Raw genomic sequence first — 22838 nt, 5'->3', positions numbered from 1 at the left:
CAGCCAATAGATATGGCAGGCAATGAAGAGCGTCCGGTAATCGAAGCCGCAAGGCCCAATCTTGCGAATATGACTCAGGCTATTGTGAAGCCTGATATCACTGGGCATTTTGAACTCAAACAGTACATGGTACAGCTGATTCAGTCCACAGGACAATATGTGGGTCTATCTCATGAGGACCCGCAGAGGCATATTCAGAACTTCTTGGAAATCACGGACACTTACAATTATCCGAACGTCTCCAAGGACTATGTCAGGCTGACACTATTCCCTTTTTCACTGTTGGGGGAAGCTAAAGAATGGTTGCAAAAGGAGCCCGCGAACTCTATCCACACTTGGGATGATCTAGCAAGGAAATTCCTGATCAAGTTTTTCCCAACTAAGAAGACAAAGTCGTTGAGGAGCCAAATTCTTGGGTTCCAACAACGGGATGGCGAGACACTTCGTCAAGCTTGGGAAAGATACAAGAAACTACTCAGAGACTGCCCGCATCATTGTCAAACTGATGAGGTATTGGGTCACACTTTTGTTGATGGGTTAGATGAAGCATCAAAGATGAATCTTGACTCAGCTTGTGGGGGTAGTTGCATGGCAAGACCGTATAGTGAAATACAACTCCTGCTAAATAATTTCACTGCTAATGACCATAATTGGCAAGGAGAGGGGGATTCACGAAGGGTAATTAAACAGAAGGCCGCCGGTTTGATTGAGCTTGATGACTTTTCCGCCATGAGAGCCGATATAGCAAAATTGGCAAATCAGATGAATAGAATGACAACACAACAAATGCAACATGTACAGCAGATGTCTATTTGTTGCGAACTATGCGGAGACAGTCATATGATTGACATGTGCCCCACGAATCCTGAATCTATATACTATGTGGGACAACAAAACAGAGGTCCTATGAATCAACATGCGCAATATGGGAACACTTACAACCCAAACTGGAGGAATCATCCTAACTTCTCATGGGGCGGAAGTCAACAGAATCAGTATAGGCCTCAAGGGAATTTTACTCAACCTCAGAAGCCACCCCAACAAATGGAAGAAAGTACGAATGACTTGCTGAAAAAGTTGTTACTAGACAATCAACAGCTCAGGACCGATTTCAGAAATCTTGAGACGCAAATGGGGCAGTTAGCAGCAAACCAAAATACTAGACCTACAGGCTCACTTCCCAGTGATACAGAGAAGAACCCTCAAATTAATGCAGTTACACTTAGAAACGGGAGGGAACTAGAGGAAGCGCCAAGGAAGATAAAAGAAAAACCTATACCTGGGGGGAGTTGACACCTAAGGCAACACAAGAGTCAAAGGAAGATGATGCAAGTTCAGAGCGAATGGAGGTTACAAGGCCACCACCACCTTTCCCCCAAAGATTGCAGAAAAGGAATGACGATCGCATGTTCAACAAATTTCTCTCCATGTTGAGTCAGGTTCAATTAAATATTCCATTAGTGGATGTACTTCGTGAAATTCCAAAGTACGCTAAGTACATAAAAGACATAGTGGCTCATAAGAGGAAATTGACTGAGTTCGAGACGGTTGCACTTACTGAGGAATGCACATCAAGGGTCCAAAACAAGCTTCCCCAAAAGCTTAAGGACCCTGGCAGCTTCACTATTCCAGTACAAATCGGTAATATTAACGTGGGACGTGCTCTGTGTGATTTGGGTGCAAGCATAAATCTGATGCCATTATCCTTGTTTAAGCAATTAGGTCTGGGAGCTCCGAGACCAACCACCGTGATGTTGCAATTAGCTGATAGGTCCATAGCCTACCCCGAAGGAGTGATTGAAGATGTGCTGCTGCAAATTGGAAAATTCATCTTCCCAGCTGACTTCATTATTCTAGACTTCGAGGCTGATGAACAAGTTCCAATCATATTGGGACGACCTCTCTTGGCTACTGGCGATGCAATAATTAAAGTGAGAGAAGGGAAAATGATTATGAGAGTGGACAACGAGGAGGCAGTCTTCAATGTCTACAAAGCAATCCAACTCCCCCGCCACTATGAGGAGCTCTCTATGATATCTGTGGTGGAGGTGGATGAGAAACTTCTTAACACGAGTGTATATCTAGGCGACTGTTTAGAAAAAGCAATCATGCTGTTTGATAGCTTGGAGATGGATGATGAGGTTGAGGAGATGAAGGGAATCCTAGATACATCATGTGGTTACATGCAAGGAATAATCCCGTTTGAGCCCCTGAATAGGCCAAGTGGCCCCCCACCAAAGCCGTCAATTGAAAAAGCTCCAAATTTGGAACTTAAACCCCTACCCCCTCACCTTCAATATGCTTATTTGGGAAGTTCTGACACTTTACCTGTTATTATTTCTGCTCACTTGTCTAAATTACAGGAAGAAAAGCTATTAAGGGTGCTACGTGAGCACAAGCGAGCAATTGGGTGGACAATGTCTGACATTAAAGGCATTAGTCCAGCTTTCTGCATGCACAAAATCCTCATGGAGGACGGACACAAGCCGAGTGTAGAACACCAACGCCGACTAAATCCAATCATGAAAGAAGTGGTAAGGAAAGAAGTGATTAAGTGGCTTGATGCAGGTATTGTATTTCCAATCTCTGATAGTAAATGGGTAAGCCCCGTTCAATGTGTGCCGAAGAAAGGGGGGATAACCGTAGTAGTTAATGAAAATAATGACTTAATTCCTACAAGAACTGTAACTGGATGGAGAATTTGCATAGATTACAGAAAACTAAACAATGCCACCCGGAAAGACCACTTTCCCCTGCCTTTTATTGACCAAATGCTTGATAGATTAGCTGGCCAGGAATACTACTGTTTCCTGGACGGTTATTCGGGGTATAATCAGATTGCTATAGCCCCAGAAAACCAAGAGAAAACTACATTTACATGTCCTTATGGCACGTATGCGTTCAAGAGAATGCCCTTCGGTCTTTGTAATGCACCTGCGACTTTTCAAAGGTGTATGATGGCTATTTTCACTGACATGGTTGAAAGATATGTAGAAGTATTCATGGACGATTTTTTTGTGTTTGGATGTTCTTTTGATAGTTGTTTGATGAACCTTGATAAAGTGCTAGCTAGGTGTGAAGAGACGAACTTGGTGCTAAACTGGGAAAAGTGCCATTTCATGGTACGTGAAGGTATAGTTTTGGGGCACAAGGTTTCAAAAGATGGTCTACAGGTGGATAAAGCAAAGGTGGAGACGATCGAAAAATTGCCCCCGCCGACATCCATCAAAGGCATTCGCAGTTTCTTGGGTCATGCAGGTTTTTATCGTCGTTTCATTAAAGATTTTTCGAAAATTTCTTCCCCTTTGTGCAGGCTTCTAGAGAAAGACGTTACCTTCAAGTTTGATAATGCATGTCTGAAAGCATTTGAGGAGCTGAAGGGAAGATTGGTGACTGCACCAATTATCATTGGCCCCGATTGGGAACAACCATTTGAGTTGATGTGCGATGCAAGTGACATAGCAATTGGAGCGGTGTTGGGGCAAAGGAGGGATAAAATCTTTCACTCCATTTATTATGCAAGCAAAACTATGAATCCAGCTCAGATGAATTATACAGTGACTGAAAAGGAGTTGCTTGCAGTGGTGTGGCCGTTTGACAAGTTCAGATCCTATCTAGTGGGAACCAAAGTCATCGTCTACACAGATCATTCAGGTATCAGATACCTATTTGAAAAGAAAGACGCCAAGCCGAGGCTGATTCGTTGGGTCCTCCTCTTGCAAGAATTTGACTTAGAGATCCGAGATCGAAAAGGGACAGAAAATCAAGTGGCCGATCATTTGTCCAGATTAGAGAGCCGGAACCATGTAGCTGAAGGAGGGTCAATTAAAGAAACATTTCCGGATGAGCAAATATTGGCAATCACCTCAGGTGAAGCCCCATGGTATGCAGATTATGTGAATTTTATCGCAAGTGGGGTAACGCCACTAGAATGGACAGCTGACAATAGAAGAAGATTCCTACACGATGTAAGGTTCTACGTGTGGGATGAGCCATTCCTATATAGGCAGTGTGCAGATCAGTTGGTGAGAAGGTGTGTTCCTGAGGAAGAGATGAAGGCTATACTACATGACTGCCATGCGTCACCATATGGAGGTCATCACGGCGGGGATAGAACCGCCCAAAAAGTGCTACAATCAGGTTTTTATTGGCCAAAATTGTTTAAGGATGCACATGCCTTCGTTAAAAATTGTGATAGATGCCAAAGAACTGGAACTATCACGAGGAAGCACGAGATGCCCTTGCAAAATATACTGGCGGTAGAACTTTTTGATGTTTGGGGGATTGATTTTATGGGACCATTCCCATATTCTAACGGACACAGATACATCTTGGTGGCGGTCGACTATGTTTCTAAGTGGGTAGAGGCCATAGCTCTTCCTACTAACGACGCAAAAGTTGTGGTAGGCTTTGTAAAGAAGCACATCTTCACACGTTTCGGGACCCCAAGAGTGTTGATAAGCGACGGGGGAACTCACTTTTGTAACAAACTGCTGAATAATATTCTTGCAAAATACGGAGTCAAGCACAAAGTTTCCACTGCCTATCATCCCCAAACGAGTGGTCAAGTAGAAGTTTCCAACAGAGAGGTCAAGCAGATTTTGGAAAAGACAGTAAGTATGAATAGAAAGGACTGGGCCAGGAAGCTGGATGACGCATTATGGGCATATCGCACTGCGTACAAGACCCCAATAGGCACTTCTCCGTACAGGTTGGTTTATGGGAAGGCCTGCCATCTGCCCGTCGAGCTTGAACACAAAGCATATTGGGCGATTAAAAAGCTAAATATGGAGATAGACTTGGCCGGTGAAAAGAGATTGCTACAACTCAACGAGCTTGATGAGTTTCGATTGCATGCGTATGAAAATGCCAAATTGTATAAAGAGAAGACCAAAAGATGGCATGATAAGCATATCCAACATCGTGAGTTTGAACCAGGTCAACAAATTCTACTGTTTAATTCAAGGCTAAAGCTTTTTCCAGGAAAGCTTAAATCTCGATGGTCGGGTCCGTTTGAAGTGGTTAGTGTGAAACCTCATGGTGCGATAGAATTGTGTGATAAGGGGTCCAATACGACATTCTTGGTAAATGGCCAAAGAGTAAAACACTATTGGGGTGGTGACATTGCACGTCACAAGACCACAATGGAATTTAGTGGAGGCATGAAGAACATGTTGCGTCGTGCCGCGACGTTAAATCAGGCGCTTCTTGGGAGGCCACCCAAGTTAGTTAGTTTTTTTATTTTTATTTTAATTTTTTTTTCTTCTCCTTTCTTTTCGTAGGACATAGATTTTATTCAAGAAAACGAGGCGGATGCGTCGCGTCCCCCTCAGCAAAATTTTTTCTTTTTTTTTTGACGGGCCAATTGCTCAAGGCAGTGAAGTCTGCCTATCGCGCCCGTATCGCGTCCGAAAATTTTTGAAGGAAGGCAAGGGGATGCGTCGCGTCAAAGCTCGCACGCACAGGTAAGTAATATATATTTTAACACGTCTTAAGATAACCTATTCGAACAAAAACGTTTCTTGCGACGCATCCACTCGTCTCGTTTTGGCGACGCCTACGAACGCAGAACAGAATTCTCTCATCGAAATTGTAACGCAATAAGCTCAAACGCGACAGGTACGCATCATCCTCTTCGTTCTTCCATTGGCTTCTCTCCTAATTCGTCTCTCCTCTCTCCTTCAATGGTAGCAACAAGTAGGTTTTGCAATTTCAAGATTTTTAGGGCTGTCGTTCTTGGTAGTTGTAATGGTTGAGAGATGATAAACTATAATTCCCTTCATCTCGTCCAACTTTGGGAGGGTAGTTGCACTGCTCAACTGATAGAATGAACTAGGCACACTTGTTGCATACCACATGTTCGACGAATTGTCCCTGAGAAAAATTTAGGCGTCGGTGAAGTCTGAGTAACCGAGCAACATTGGTGTATGCTTGAGAATAAGTGTGGGGTCGAGCGAGGGGCTATGTGAAATTGAATTTTTGAAGAGAGTTATCACATACTTGCTGAAAGTCATGAGCTACAATTCCATGAAGAGTGAATGGCATGACTTTACGAATAAATTGAAGTCTGCAAGCTGTTGCATTTGCTTTCAAGCTGAACTTCGTTGTTTCATCTGCTAATTGTTGAATTCTTTGCATTGCAGGTACTTAGATTCGTAAAATGACAGCAGCGAGTAAACCATCCAAGCAACAAGACAAAGATGGTAACAAGCAACCGCCCAAAAAGCCTACCGGAAGGGCAGCGGGCGGTCCAAATCCACAGAAAAAGAGGAAGCGGACGGAGAAGGAAATGGAACTGCTGCCTAGGCAGTTAAGTGATGATTCAGAGCAAGAGGAGGAGGAAACATTGGTCCGGAGGACAGTGAAGAAGGGTATTACACCAAGCAAAGGAATAGAGATACGAGAGCCTGTGACATACCAAAGAAAAGCTTCGAGAATGAGTGCTCCAACTGATAAAGGGAAGGAGAAGATTACTACAGAATCTGAATCCGATTCCGATTCGGACAATGACCACCTACAGATCAACATGAGTGATGAAGACGAAGGTGAACCCATAGACCGAGTTGATTGGGAGAAATACTTTGTTAATGAGAAGGCATTCCGAGCCTATAAGAAGATATTGGTTTCAAAGAAGTACGTTCCGGAAAAGCCGATAAACATCGGACCACTTAAGACAAAGTACTCAGAGTTTCTCAAGTCAATTCGAGAGGTGCAAAAATGGGGACCCATTCTGAAAGGTCATGGCAAAGCCAACCTCACCATTGTTAGAGAGCTCTACGCCAATTGGCGTCACGCACGGGGAAACATTGTGCGAGTAAGAGGGGTAGATATTAATGTGTCAGCTGAAGCTCTGAATAACTTCTTAAGGGTGCCACACACACTCACTGACAGGTTTGACACCATATGCAAAACACCAGATTATGCACACATTAAGTCTGTCCTATGCCCTACCAGGAAGGATGCAGAATGGAAGCATGGGAGTATGGAGTACCACTCTATAGCAAAGGAATTCATGAGTGCGTTAGCACGTGTGGCTCTAAATTTCATTTGTAACCGACTGCTGCCATGCCAACATAAAACTGATGTCCCTCGTTACCGCGCACTCGTATTATATGCTTTATTAGAGGGGATACCACTCAACTTCGGAGCCATCATGCATGATCAAATGCAGCGAACCAGGATGAATTACAAGTGGAGGCTGTTCTTTGCTAATACCCTAACGACTTTTTTAACAGAGAGGGGAGTACTATGGGACAAGGAGAATGACGACATTGAGGCTAAAGCTCCAGGACCATATGATGTCACTCATGTTCTAGAGCCGAACAAGGGAAGGTCTTCTAAGCTCACCGTCCAACAATTATTTGAGCATATGCAAGCAGATATGCAAGAGAACAGGGCTGAGCTGATAGCGACTCGTGTCGAGTTGAGTGCCACCAGGGATGAGTTGAGACAGACTCGTGCGGATCTAAGCCGAGTTCAGACCGAGCAGGCCACGATGATGAAGGAGATATCATTACTCCTCAGAGCTCTGGTTCAATGTGCAGGTACAGACATCTCCCAGCTGATTGCATCATCCACTGCCGGACCATCCACTCCTGTTCCTCCCATAGTCACCGAGGCTCCACTCAACAGGCCTATTGAGGTCGCTGTAACACCTGATACAGAATCAGCACCAGTTGTTGATGATAGGAATGCTATGGATGCAGATGCTCCTCCACAGACTGCGGATGAGCCCTCCACCTTGACTTAAGGGAGTCCTTCTCACCCTACTTTACCTTGTTTGTGTGCGTTGGGGACAACGCACAGTCCTAAGTGTGGGGTGGGGGTGATTTATGTTTGATGTATGGATGAATGTACTAATATATTCACTGGATTAATGGCATAAAATAGCAGTAAATTCATCTATATGGAGTAACTATCAGTTTATTTATTCAAAAAAAAAAAATATATATATATATATATATATATAGTATCTTTGTAGATAGTAATAATCCCCTGTGGTTTTTCTTTGTGCCTCGGTTCTTTTCCATGGGATGTAGTTTGAACCGGGTAATTTTGTTTTCTTTTTAGAGTAGAGTAGGAATGTAGGGAATAAAAGGAGGAAGAATGATGAACCTAGGTGACCTTGACTTGGTTGATACTGGCATATTTAAGCTTTTACATATGTAATATCTTCCCTTCTCACTCTGAAACTATTGATGATGCCTTGTTAAAACGGATAGCATGTTTTGTTGCAGCCTATTTCTCATTTTCTTGACTTGTGTTCACTTTGCGCTTAATGCTTAATATCTCGTTGCTCCGTGAATACTTGCATTGTTTGAGAGTCGGAATGTAACCGTCCTTAATGAGTCATGTGCCATGTGTGGTGAGGTTTTTGTGTAGTCCATGTAGTGTACTTGTGTCTAGAACTTGCCCGGTATGTGAGTTGAAGCGAAATTTTAGGTGATGCTCGGTTTGAAAAATGATTTTAGGCTTTCTTTGATCTTTTTGAGCTTATTGCTTATCACAAATAAAATCTATCCCTAGTTAAACCTTTTGAGCCTGTAGACCTTTTATTTGGTACCCACATTACAAGCCTACACCCTTTTTATTCTTAATTGACATTGTTTTGATCCTTTTACCTCTTAAAGCACTTTAATTGTTAGATGAGCGCTAAAAGAAGTAAGAAGGGACTAAGTGTGGGGTGACTTTTGAGTGGAACCAATGAAAGAAAGAAGGGTGCACTTATTTTGTAAAATAATACACCACTAGCGGAAATTAAAAGAAGAAAAAAAGAAGAGAAAAATCTGGAAAAAAAAAGAAAGAAAAATATAAATGAATAAATTGTTATCTTGTTCTTGCTAGTGGGTATGAATTAAAGTAGTGCTTAAAGAAAAAGGGACTGTTTTGGGGGTGATATTATTTGTGAAATTGAAGTGGTGTTGAAGAATTTGCGCTTAAAGTAATTTTATGATGTGTTAAAGTGCTTAGGAGGGTGAATCACTATTCCTTAAATATATCCTACCCGTCCCTTAGCCCACATTACAACCATGAAAAAGTCCTAATTGATTTTAGATCGAGCGAGCTTACATTAGTAGAGATTTACATTAAGGGCAAGCCTATGGTACCAATTACATGCATGTGACTTCTTTTGTGAGAGTGAGCGATTTTCTTTGTGAGCATGAGATTCGAATGTGTGGATTGATTTTACTCTCTCTGCTTTTGTTGTGAGGGCACATGGTTTCACGAGGGATAGGTAACGTTATTAGACTTCTCTATGATGTTGGTTGTTCAAGCCATGAGTGCATTGTGACATTGAGTCGGTTTTTGAGGTTAGGATTGTTGTGAGCATGTTGTCTTTGTTCGAATATGTTTAAAGAAGGGCATAAGAAAAGGGAAGTGTGTTGATGCATAGTCTAGAGCCTAATTGTAGCAAATAACCACGGTCATAGGTGCAGTGTGCTTTGAATAATAAGAGTTTAATTTTGTTTCGTCTACTATAGGATGGTTTGTTCGAGGACGAACAAAGGTTTAAGTGTGGGGTAGTGATGTTTGGCATATTTCGATATGTGTTGATATTACTTTGCCCATGTTTTAACCACTTTTTGATGTTATTTAATCTTTAAAACACCCAACATGGTGTAATTATTGGTTTGATGACTAATTAAGTTATGTGTGACGATTTAAGGTGTTCGGAGTGCAAAATATGAAGAAAAGGTGGTTTAGCTAGAGGAAGAAGGGTTGGATGCGTCGCATCCAACCTAGGAAAACATCATCCTGCATGCAACCTTAGCAGTGAAGTTGGACCATCGCGTCCGCCATCGCGTGCGAAACTGGGAAGTAGAAGTGAAGCTGGATGCGTCGCGTCCACCATCGCATGCAAGCTGAGAAATAGAGGACAAGGTGGATGCGTCGCATCCACCTTCGCAGGCAAAAATTGAAATAGAGGACAAGCTGGATGCGTCGCATCCACCTTAGCATCAATCCCTGAAGCCGATTTGGACTAGGAATAGGAGAGCTTTGGCCCACGACTTTTGTACGCAATATATAAGCCAAAAACGCCACCTTTAGGTTATCTAACATATTGGGAATAGAGAAAAAGCCACGACAAAGCTGTGGAGGCCGGAATTCATCAAGTTTCATCTTTCTCCCACCAAACTTAGTAATTTTTATGTTTCTTTATATGATTTGTTGTTTGGCTACCATGTCTATGTGGAGCTAAACTTCACGTTCTAGGGTTGTGGTTCTTTCATGACTATTGTTATTCGGATATTGATTTTGACTTCTTGATTTATCATATTAGTTTATTTATTCAATCTTGCACTTAATTATTTAATTGATTGATCACCAATTGAATATTATCTACGAATCTAGAATTGAACTCGAAAGTGGGAATTCTATATTGCATATAGGATTGAGTAGGGCAAGTTCTTGAACTCGGGCATCGGGGAACGGATTCGTGGTTAGGATAGACATATACCTAATTGCCTTGCTTGGTTGATTTACAGGAATTATAAATGCGTTCTTGTTGATTCTCACTCCATAGACATATAGGCGTTAAGTTAGCTGGAATAGGCGAGTAAGAACTCGACAGATTCTTATGAGCAATATTAACCATGTCAACCAATAAGCTAGATAAATTAGTCGGTCAATTCAATTGAAGAATACAATAGGATTGTTAGATAGCCCATAACCCTAGATCGTTTTCATTACATTGATATCATAAAAATCTGCTCTTTCTCTGTTCAAAGTTTATTATTTATAATTTTTTATTTAATTAGTTTAGAATAAAATATTTTTAGATTTAATTCTTGTTTAGATAATTGGGATAGTCTAATTTAGTTAATAGTTAATCATAAGTCCTCGTGGGTTCGACATCCGACTTTTAGTCACTTTATTACTTGACGACCGCGTATACTTGCGTGAGTGTGTTTGGACGCAACACTTTCCGATCCTAGCTTTTACCTTAGAGTTTTTCTAGCGGCTTTCAACTTTTTCAAATCTTCATATCCTCATCTTTGATCTTCAAATCTTCATATTTGTTCTTAGATTTCTAACCCAGATCTTTATATCTTCATCCCACATTCAAACCTTCATACTCTTTTCTTCAAACCTTCATACTTTTCCTTCAAACTTCATACTTCCCTTCAAATCTTCATATTTTCCCAGATCACGATGGCTAAAACTTCCAAGTCAGTGCCTCAGTAGGCTGCCCCTTCATCTTCCCACGTGACCGCAGATGCCGAGGTGGCTTCAGAGCCCCACATGAAAAGCTTCATACCCGGGGTTGCTCTATCGGGGATGACTTCAAGGTCGAGAAGGCCTCTAGCCAACAAGATCGGGGTGAGGGAGCATCGAGATACATATGCTTTGTCACCGAACAAACCCTACCCGTAGTTCGAGCGGACTGTAAGTGGGAGGGTTAAAACGTGGTTGTCCCTGGGCCCAATAACGATATAACTTCACACGTGACGGGGTATCTGAGCATTTACACTTACCCCTTCACGCTCGCCCATGTGAATCCCGTAGTTCTTGCTTTCTGTAAGACATACGAGGTGTGCCTTGGACAAATCCACCCATCCTTCTAGAGGATTGTGATCCTCTTACGCCACTCGTAAACAACACTGAGTCTCCCCGGTTCACCCTCGACTACCTACTCTGTTTGTACAATCCCTGAATCTTCCTATGGGGACTGATGAAGCTCGTCCGCTGGGAAAGCAAGGCTCCTTTCTCGAGCATTGAAGAGGACCGAGACCGAGGTTGGTAGGGGCAGTTCATTCGGGTAAAACCAAAGACCGATTCTTCCCGAGTTTCTGCAGTTCCCCAAGGAGTGGAAGGCATCCCATAAGTATTGTCTTTATTGGGTATTTCTTCCCTTTTATTTATTTTTCTCACTTGTGTTTGTGGTCGTGCAGCCGTTGCCCAAGTTCCAGATGCAATACCCTGATTCAAAGAGTGGATCGGGGGATTTGTAACAGATGCCTTACTCCGAGCGCGCATGGTGCAAGATTTCGAAGGTCAGATGGGAGACTCGTTCTCATGGTGAGGTTCTTTCCCGAAATTGTTACTATCACGCTTTTAACTTACATAGTGCTAACTTTTCCCTTTTTCTTGCATGTCTGCCTAAGCCCACTGAACTTAGGCTACTTGATGATGACGAGGATCCATCTTTGCCTGCTGATCCCTACATCTCGGGAAAGCCCGGGGATGCCGCGAAGGAGGAGAAGAAGAAAAAGAGAAAGTCCTCGGGTTCCTCAGATCCCGAGGGGAAGAGGAAGAAGAGGGCAGCCACCGGGCCCGGAAGCCTAAGAAAAATACCAAGTCCAGGGCAGCGGACCCTGGCTATCTCTACCGGCTCAGGGATGAGCTCGAAGAAGATGATATCTTTTTCTCCCATGGATCGACCCCTACTGGGGAGCAAACGATGACCGAGAAAAGGGGCCACGACGCTGATCCCTTTCAGGCTTGGGAACCTGAGGGGAATATGGAGGTTGTGACCTCCCAAGAAGTCGTTCTCGTTCCTAAGGAGGTGACCGGTGTCATTAACATTATAGAGATGCCGTCCTATGCTGAGTCCATGCTCGAGGAGGCCCAAGCGGACAAAGAAAAATCAAGTGAGGGAGTGTAGGGTTCAGATGACGCCCTCAACTCCTTTTTCGATGTCATGGACATGTCCACATTGGAGGAGTTTTTTGAGCTAGCACACCTGGAGATCCCAAAGCAGGACATGCCCTCGGGAGCTGGCGGGCTAAGTTCGAGCCCAAAACTGGTGAAGTAATTTCCTGCACCGCGCGTGGACCCCGGGCGCAAGAGAATAGTTGTTCTTACAGTCCCGGAGGATGCTCGGGTCCTATCCTCTTTGTTGGGCATAGCCATCTACCTCCGATGCCTGGTGACCGAGGAGGACCAGGCAAAAATGAACGAGGTGGGCACGTCAAGTCTTTTCAACGAGGTGCAGCAGGCGCTGAACCAGGTAAGACGCCAACACTTTTACACTTCTTTATGAATTCCACTTAAGTTTTGATGTCTCTTACTACTTTCGTTATTTTACAGGCCTCAGTGCTTCACCATGAGAGCTTCCTCTGGTACCGCTTGGAAATCAGTCAGCTCAAATTCGAGCTCAAAGAACAGGTCCAAAAGAAGGACATGTACATGCTTCTCAGTGAGCAACAAGAAGAGGCCCTTAAAGATCTCCAGGCCGAGCTGGAAAAAGCTCAGAAGGAGGCCTCGACCCTGAAGCGGGAACATACCGACCTGGTTGAAAAGGTAAAGGTCTTTGAAGCTAAAAACGAGGAGCTAGTCGTGGTGGCTAACAACACAACTTCGCAGGTCCAACAGAAGATTGACCTGATCTACCAGCTCCGAGCCGAGATGAATGAGGTCAAGGCCATGGCCGAAGGGTGGAAGGGCAGGATGGACCTGCTGCTTTGGAGAAGAAAAATGTGAAGTCGGAGCTGACATCAGTCGAGAACAAACTCCGGGTGGCGAAGGACAAAGCCGATAAGTGGTCTCAGCTTAATGATGATCTTCGAGCATAGTTGAGCTCGGTCGTCACAAAATGGGATGCCCTAGGAAGGGAATATGAGGCACTGAGGTCCAAATTGGACACAACCTATGTTGATGCCGAGGAAATGGTGGCCCAGTACAAAGCCAATGTGGAGGCAGCCGAGACCCACCGGATGACAAAGGCTGAGTACGTGAAACGGCTGTCCCGAGGAGAGACCCTTGAAGAGATCCACACCCGAGGCTTCGACCAATCGGCCAAGATCGAGGAAGCTAAGAAGCTCGAGGTCGAGGCAAAGGAGCTCTACGAGCCTGAGGGTGCCGAAGGCTCCGAGGGTTCCGAGCTATCTGTGGGCTCTGACGGTTGTGGCGACGAGTCGGTCCCCGGTGAAGACTAGGCATAGATGTCTTAGTACTTTTCCAGTTTATGTTTTCCATATGTATATTTGTTTTGTTTATTTTGAGGCCATTTTTATTGGGCCTTTCTAAATATATTTCAGAATATATATATGATATTTTCCCTTTCTGGAAATATCGTGTCTTTACTTTTTCAATATCGTTTTGCAATTTCTATTCATGTAATGTTTTTTATGCCTTAGCTTAGAATCAAATGTAGTTATGGGGCATTCATTTTTTGGAGGTCTGAACGGAGTTCGGCTTTGATGCAACTTTGTTTTCTCGTGTCTTCGAAACCTCGATACGACCGGAAGTTTCCAAGATGCTTAAGTATTTTTAGACGATGCTTTTGTCGATGGTAACCTTTTAGCAAGTTTCGAGTTTTTGTAAAGGCCTTACTTTCTGATTACGAGCTTTGGATGTCTCCGAGCCATTTTTAGGGTGGCCGTAGCATTTTGTATTTGCACACCGCCTAATAGGTTTGGTGCCTCTGGGATTCGGTAGCCCGAGTCGTACGAGTTTTCTTCGAGCGATAGTCCCCGAGTAGGGGTAGCCCATGGGCTCGATAGTCCCCGAGTAGAGGTAGCCCGTGGGCTCTAGGATCCGGAATCCGAAAGCGAAACTTTCTTTCATTTCTCAGTGTGCAAAGTACATGATCGAAAGCGCATAAAATTTGTGTCATGGCTAGAGTGGACTATGTGAGCACGGTTCATATGACCATTTGGCCTTCTACAATGAATCCTAACCACCAAGCCTTAGCTTTTAGTATACAAAGTTTTCTTTTTTTCTTTGCTAAAATCCTTAATCCGAGGGTAATGTCCCCCAGTATTCGAGGCCGAACTTGTGAGGGCTCGGATACTGTTGATATGAAGTGAACGATCATTGACTCCGATTTGAAACCGGTCTTTGAATCTAAGTTAGCACGTTTTACTATTGCCTCATTAAAAACCTTGCCGAAAAACCTATTTTGGGACAAAACAAATTCAAGGGAAAAAGAGTGCAACGCGTGCTTTCAGACCTAATAGTCACATGCATCCTTGGTCGTTTACCTGCAAATGTTAGTCCGATTTATAACATGATTAATAAGTAATTGAGTTCATACCTTAGCAGTAGTACCGCTTTAAGTGTGACACATTCCAGTTGTTCGGTAGTTGTACGTTGTTTCCCGCTTCGAGTTTGTACGAGCCTTTGTCGGTTATTCTGACAACTCGATATGGTCCATCCCAATTCGGTCCCAGCTTCCCCTCATTCGGGTTTCTAGTGTGTAATGTTACTTTTCTCAATATCAAGTCCCCGTCTTGAAAGTGTCAGAGGCTGGCTCTTTGGTTGTAATACCTTTCTATTCGCTGTTTTTGGGCGGCCAACCGGACCAAGGCGACCTCCTGCCTTTCATCCAATAGTTCCAAGCTCGTGATCATGGCCCCGCCGTTTGGCTTTTTTGTCGCATATTGGAACCTGAGTCTTGGTTCCCCCACCTCGACTAGTATTAAAGTTTCGGCTCCATAGACCAAGCTAATGTGTTAGTTAGTGGTGAATGTGACTCTGTCACGAGGAGGGGTAGTTACATTAGTGTAATAGGCGGGTTCTATGATGTCTGAGTGTATTGTGGTATGTAAGAAGTGTGGATAGGGGGATTTGGTGGGTTAGCGGGGGTTACTAGAGGTATGACTTGAGTGGTGGGAGTTGAAGTTGGGGTATTGTTATTTTGGCGTGATGTGGAAGGAAAATGATCTGGAAGTTAATCCAAAGAAGGGAATCTAGATGGCTGAGGAAGTGTTGTGTTACACCCCATATTTTCGTATGTAAAAGTACGCCATAAGTAAATTGATGAAAGCTCAGAAATAAGATATTACATCCCGCATTTTTCGTACGTTAAAGTTTCGTCGTAAGTTAATCAACATAAGTTCGGGAATGAGATTATTTTAAGATTATAAGCATTATGCCCAGTATTTATGGACTAATACCATACAAGATACCACATGGCCATGATAGTGAGGTGTACAAAGTGTGTTAAAAGTGAGTAATATTTTAAGTAATTTGAGATAATTCTTAATTATGTGGGGTATTGGTTAATGAAAGATTTACAAGTTATTAAGAAATTGGTGGATAATTTATTAAGATCCTTTGGATAAATCTTTGAACCCAACGTGGCAGAAATCTAAGACAAAGAAAATGACTATTAACTCTCATTACAAGGTGGAATTTTAAGAGAGTATTTGTGGCCAAGTCATCATCAAAGTGGGGCCCAAAACATGTAACTTAAAGACTTGATCTCTTACTTTATTAAAAGAGTATGCTAAGACTTGCTAAGAGAGCTTCTTACGGATGGAGTTCAAGCACAACGTTTTAAGAGATTTCTTACCTTATTAAGGTATAAGATCTCTAATTCATTTAAGAGAGATTGATACAAATTTTCCATGGTGACGTGATTAGCACAACAAAAGACTTTCTTATCTCCTTGAGATTAGATGATGCAAGATTCACGTTTCAGAAAGATTGCCTACATGATTTGCTACAATCAAATCCCATCAAGACTATTTAATACTTAGCAACATGAGATTTTACAATTTTAAGGGAGTGCGGTGCAATTCTTCTCAAGAATATCATACGGATTTTCCCTACTCCAGGTATGTTAAGGCTATCCCTTCTTTCTTTTTGGCATGATCAATACGATACAAACGAAACGAGCAAATGCACAAATTTCATAAATGACTCTATTCATAGAAATACCAGAGGTTCCTATGTTCTTGATTCCCCAAATGTCTTATTAGAAATTCTCGGTAAGAAAGAAGGGGATGTATTTTTTCTATCATCTGTTCATGGGTCTCAGAAAATACGTAAGTTGATAAAGTTTATTTTATGATATTAATCAGAGGCATAATGGTCTTATGACATTCCGAAAAATTTTATTGACGTACTTCTCATGCATTGCATTCATTTACATTGACCCATGACCATATGGTATTATATACGCGTATATATATGTATATTGAATATGGGAAAAGGTTACGGCGTTATATACGCACCACCACCTAGTATACGTTGATGATTTGCCCACAGTGGCCGAAATGAAATGATAGGATGCCCTCAGAGGCTTGATGATGTTATGAACGTATATACCTATCCATGGTATGACATTTATATGCATATGCATGACATTATAAAAATGAAATGATTCACAGAGCTATGCAGACGTACATGTCGAGTCTTTTACTCTATGTTTCTCTCATGTCTATTATTTACTGATTTCATTCCTTACATACTCAGTACATTATTTGTATTGATGTCCCTTTGCCTGGGGATACTGCCTTTCATGCCCGCAGATCCCGATAGACAGGTCGAGAGTCCTCCAAGTAGGCTATCAACTCAGCGGAAGGTGTTGGTGCGCTCAATTTGCTCCGGAGTTGTTGTTTGGTCAGTATGATTAGGATATGTGTTGATTGGTAAGGCGGGGCTCTATCCCGACCTTTATGATATTATGTACTCTTAGAGACTTGTAGACATATGTCATGTATATGGATACTTGTATGGCCTTGTCGGCCTATATTTTAAGTATATAATGGATCACATTAGTCTTATAGGCCCGTATGTCTTATGTATAAGTTGGTATTTCATGTTGTATTCTACTTATCTCACGGTAGCCTCTCCGACTCAGTTATCTATGATAGTATGATACGAAAAGATATGTTATGTTAGTACTCGGTTGAGTAAGGTACCGGGTGCCCGTCGCGGCCCATCGGTTTAGGTCGTGACAAAAGTGGTATCAGAGCAGTTCTGTCCTAGAGAGTCTACAAGCCGTGTCTAGTAGAGTCTTATTTATGGGTGTATTGTGCACCACACTTATTAGCAGGAGGCTACATGGTATTTAGGACTGTCACTCTTTCTTCTTACTCTAGATCGTGTGGTAGAGCTCAGTTATAAGTACTTAATTTCCTAAACTCTATCTTATTCATAATACGACGATGCCTACATCTAGAAAGATGTTTGGTAAGGGATTGAATGTGGCTGTGGAAGAGTTGAGTCAGAGGAACTCGATTTTGCATCATACTTATGATGAGTAAATGTGAAGCCTTCATCAGATCTTATGTGTATTAAGACGTGTAAGCTTCTTGATAAGGAGCCTTAAGGCAAGAATGTCTATCCACCCCTATGGTGAAGGGCAATGTGATATTCAAAAGATAGATACAAGTTTCAACAAGTAAAAGAAGCAAGGTGAAGAAGGGTATGAGGCGCCCAGTTAATGAAGATTATCAGTATTTACAATTCAGGCAGAGGAATATAAGCATTTTGAATTACCTTCAATAGTGACGGAGGTATGTACAATTGGCCACACCGATCTCAGTTATGCCCTATGGGAGCTAACAAATATAGTTTAAGAGAAGGACGGGATATCAGGATCCGGCTAGGGTTAGAGTAACCCAAATGGTGGATGGATTGTTTGCGTTAGTTGACATTTCCGAAGGATATTGCAAATGTGCTAATAGATCACCTTGTGAGACACTCAGATGGTGCACTCTAGAATAGTACAGCTAGATATGAATACTAGAATGTTCAAAGATAGGCACTGGAATCCTGAAGGGATAAATATTACCTTAGTATGGCTCCCGTCTCTAGTGAAGAGAGAATGTTAGGCAACCTGAAGAGCCAATGGATGGAGCAAGGGGAGCTAAAAACAAAAGAATGTCTTGTTCGAGTTTTCAGAATAAAGTGATAGACATAAATATTAGCAGGGAAATAAGAAGAGAGATAATGAAGCATTATGAGTAAGATGTGATACATGGATGTTAGATGTCATACATGGATGACAACGGTAGATCAAAAAGATGACAGTATTACAGATTCTATAGTCAAGTGAAGAAAAAGACGAGAGGTGACATGCCTTGAGACAACAAAAGAGTATAGGCCATAAAGTCATATCCTCATTTCAAGAAATAAGTTTATGACTCCAACGTGATTACCAAAAGGAAAAGTTAGACCCTAGAGTAATAAGAAATCAACATGGACTGATGAACGAGATAAACTAAACATGAATTAGGGACTGAGTGATTTGATAATAGTAAGTATCATGAGAATTTCAAATTGCGTTCCAGCAATAATAGAATGGATAACAGAAGAATAACCTTTAAAGGTCATTGAGGAAGATGCTTCCCTAGAGCAAACAATGTGAGCAAATGACATGCACGGGAACTAAGATAAGCTAAGTATGCATGCAACAATGGGGCAGAAAGACCACGAAAAATAGTTGCTTATGTTTAAAGAAAGCTGAGAATGGATGAAAAGAATTATTCGATTAATGATCCAGAGTTAGTTACGTTATGAACACACTTAAGATTTCAGAGTATTATCCATGCAACATATGTTGGCAATCATACAGCCGTAGAAGATTCTGGTATAAGTTAAAAGAAAGAATTAAGCCGCAGATCGGGAGATAGCTTAAACCTACAAAAAGTATGATCAGAAGAAGGAGGAAACTAAAGAGTTACATCAACGAAGTAAATCAGAAATCTGGTTATTGGACCCAGAAAATTATAGATCTCGTGATTGAGAACATTGCAAGATTACTCTTAGATATCAGAGGTACAAGAGAGATATTACAGTAGCCATATTCTATAATGGCTCTACGATAAAGCCAGTTAGAAGAAGTGTATGAAGCTCCTACTGGATTGTGTATACACCAGAGGTGCAAATATTATAATAGAGTTTCAAATTGTGGATGTAAATTGTACTTATGTGGAAGGAAGGTTATGAAAGAGACAGAAGAATGTGAGGCAATATTTTAAGATAAGTAAGGTAAATGTGGACAACGTACGAGATTCTCAAATGCAGAAGGTTGTGAATAGTCCTTACTTCGGATAGAAGGCTAGAAGTGCGGGGATTCAATATCCAGGAATGATACCGGCATCGTAAGTGACATATCTTCCAGCCTATGGTTTCTAGGTACCGAGAGGTCTAGTTAAGAGAGTAAAGAAGAGTTAGAGATGATGTGTTATCTCGCTTGATGTTCCAAAATCACATAAGGAAATCTGTGGTGCAAGCAAGTTGAAGGAAGGTTGCGAGTAGTATAATTGAATATGTGTAGGTCGCAAGCTAAAGTATAGTAAAGTGACAAGGTTTTAGGAAGACAGGAGTAAGGATAATAAAGGGCGAGTGATAAGGTAATGAGAATGGATAAAGTCCTTATGATTAAGCCTATGAAAACAAGTGAGCTGATGGTTTCTCTAAATTATACAAAGCTCAGTATAGCTTGAATACGTACACATCAAGTTAGGATCTCTTTTGGTAGGGTTGGGCTACAATGGTCGAGGCCACTTTGTTTCCTTGATGCGCCATGGATGATACAATGTTGGCCGCATCAATGTTGAAGTTGTATTCTGACAATTCTGGTGCTTCTCTACTCGCATCTTGTTGTCTCTTTGTTTAACCTTGAAAAGGTCCAACTTTCTAGTCTCGACCATGATGGCCCCGGCATGGGCCTTCACGAAAGCATCTACAAGCATATTAAATGAGTCAATGAAATTTGGCGGTAAGTTGTGATACCATATCATTGCCCCTTTGAACAAAGTTTCCCCGAACGTCTTTAGTAACTTCGACTCGATTTCGTCATCTTCCAAGTTGTTCCCTTTGATTGCACATGTATAGGAGATAACATGCTCATTCGGATCTGTGGTTCCATTATATTTTGAAATGTCGGGCATACGAAACCTCTTAGGGATCGACTTCGGTGACCCGCTCGGAGGAAAAGGCTTCTGGATAAACTTCTTGGAATCCGGCCCCTTCAATATCGGGGGTGCTCCTGGGATTTGATCGACCCTGGAATTGTATGTTTCCACCTTCTTGTCATTGGCCTCAATTTGTTTTTCACCTGATTCCACCCGCTTCGTTAATGCTTCAAGCATTTTCATTACTTCGGGACTGACCCCGGACTCAGCTTCACCCAGTCTCTCGGTGATCTGCTCATTCCTTCGGATGTTCTCCCGGAACGGTTCGGGCTCAACTCTGTTGGGGGCGTGGCTTTGATTTTGCAACTGCGCTATCGCCGCTTGTTGAGCCTGCAACATTTTGAAGATTAACCATAGGCTAACCCCATAGCCTTCGCCTTTGGGTGCTTCTCGAGCCGTTGGTCGGGGTCCTCCGTGAACGCTGTTTTCGAGATCAGTTGGCAGGTTGACGTCGGTGGCCACCTATGAGTTAGCATCGACCAGATCGGCAACTGAGATTCCGTTGGGATCAGCAGGAAGTACCTCGTTGCTAGGCACCAAATTGTTATTTTCTCCATGATGGCCATTAGCGTCAACGTTCAAGTGGGCGGACTGAGAATTTAACATTTTTTAAACTAACTTGAAATTAAGACTTGAAAGAACAAGCGTAAAATAGTGTGTGTTATGGAGATTTGTATAAAATCGCCATTACTATCCTTAGATCTACGGTGGACGCCAAACTGTTTACCCTTAAAACGGATAACAATTAAATTTATACGCGATTTTAAGAATATGTGGATTGATTCAACACAAATGATCAAGAATGTTAGATAAATGAGTTAAAGATAAAATAAATAATCAAACCAATTGTGACATTACACCCTGGCTAGAATTTAGGTTGAGCAGTAGTTTTGCCATCGATCAGACCCTTGGTTCGAAGCCAATTGTGTATGAAGAACAATAATAAAATAAGAATTTTTCAATAGCTAGAAAGCAGTAAATGAATTTGTATTACCTTGGTTTGCGTGTTACAATGTGTGTTATCAAAGAAAAAACTTTCCCTTTATATAGCAGTAGAGTTCCACCTCTAGTATATGTCTAAAAACGGTAAAAATCCTCCTCTCTCGTTAATTACTAATATGTAACCGCTACCGAGCTAGATTCGCTCCGTGATATCCGGTTGGTTCCGGATATCACGACCCTCTATCTGTCACCTACAACCGTTCATTGTGCTTCCCGAAGTCCCAAAACTCATCCCGAGTCCGGGGTACGTCATTTTATCAGGTCCGATGGCGAGCAGTCCGTTCAGGCCTCGATACAAATAATTGCTAACTTCGATTTCGATCTCATATATTCATACTCTTACTTCGTTTGATCCACCGAAAAATCGGGGTGTGCGTTAGCCCCAATTTCACCCGTATACAATACTAATGCTATATAGTTATTTATACCGCATAGGATAATTTCATACTATATAGGATAATAATTTATATTTTTTAGACATACTTTTCTTCAAAGGAAAAAAATTAATCGTGTTGTTGTAATCCTTAAGTTTCCTCCAAACAGGGAAATGATATATTGTAAATTCTGGCAAGAACTTTTTCATTTTTTGGTTGGCTTATAGGTCAAAGGGGGTTCTCTTTCCTTTTGGGGGGGTATTGTTTCCCTACCCGAAAAGGTTAAAGGGGGTAAGGTAGAATTTACTATCTAGAAAATATTCAAATTTCCAAAGATATGTTCCAGCAGTGTAATAAGAAAAAGGTAAAAGGGCAAGTCTGACGAGGGCTGACAATAAAAGAGGGAACAGATACTAAAAACAACTTGCACAGAAATCATCCTCGAATTTACTCTATATTCCATATTTAAAAGTATTGTACCTCGTCTTTTGTTAGAGTGAGTTACAAAAATTGTGTGGAACTTGAAGTTGGTGAGGAAATTAAGACCAACTGTGTAATTCATGGTGAGTGTGATCTGTTATTGACGAGCACGGAAAACCAATACCCAAAATGTTGATGGTGATCACATGAAATAATCACAAGTGTACCACTCTCAGGATTAAAAAGAGTTAAAAATAAATCAAACTCTTTTGTGACCCCTGTGGATTGTATGTAAGCTTATCATACCAGTATAAAATCGTGTCTCAAGTTAAAATTTTCACTTCAGAATCTACTACGAATTTCTACTTGCTTAAACAATAAAACTACTCCTAACATTTTGTCCAATTGAATTGGTTTTTCTCGACTAGATCAAGTTAGGACGTCG

General features: G+C 41.9%; 1 protein-coding gene across 1 annotated transcript in view; it reads left to right on the top strand.

The window, feature by feature from the left end:
- The window catches only part of LOC142180097 (uncharacterized), a 55913-nt gene extending 43306 nt beyond the window's left edge, over positions 1-12607 (top strand). The window contains exons 7-12 of the mRNA XM_075251022.1: positions 1440-1577; positions 2487-4050; positions 4555-5084; positions 11895-11950; positions 12071-12220; positions 12340-12607. Of these exons, the coding sequence (XP_075107123.1) occupies positions 1440-1577; positions 2487-4050; positions 4555-5084; positions 11895-11950; positions 12071-12220; positions 12340-12607 (2706 nt within the window). The remainder of the gene's footprint in view (positions 1-1439; positions 1578-2486; positions 4051-4554; positions 5085-11894; positions 11951-12070; positions 12221-12339) is intronic.
- Positions 12608-22838: the final 10231 nt, after the last annotated feature.

The sequence above is a fragment of the Nicotiana tabacum genome, chromosome 4 (assembly GCF_000715075.1).
Source record: "Nicotiana tabacum cultivar K326 chromosome 4, ASM71507v2, whole genome shotgun sequence".
Taxonomy (NCBI): Eukaryota; Viridiplantae; Streptophyta; class Magnoliopsida; order Solanales; family Solanaceae; genus Nicotiana; species Nicotiana tabacum.
Note: the sequence above shows the minus strand (reverse complement) of the source record. Positions and strands in the feature narration are given on the sequence as shown.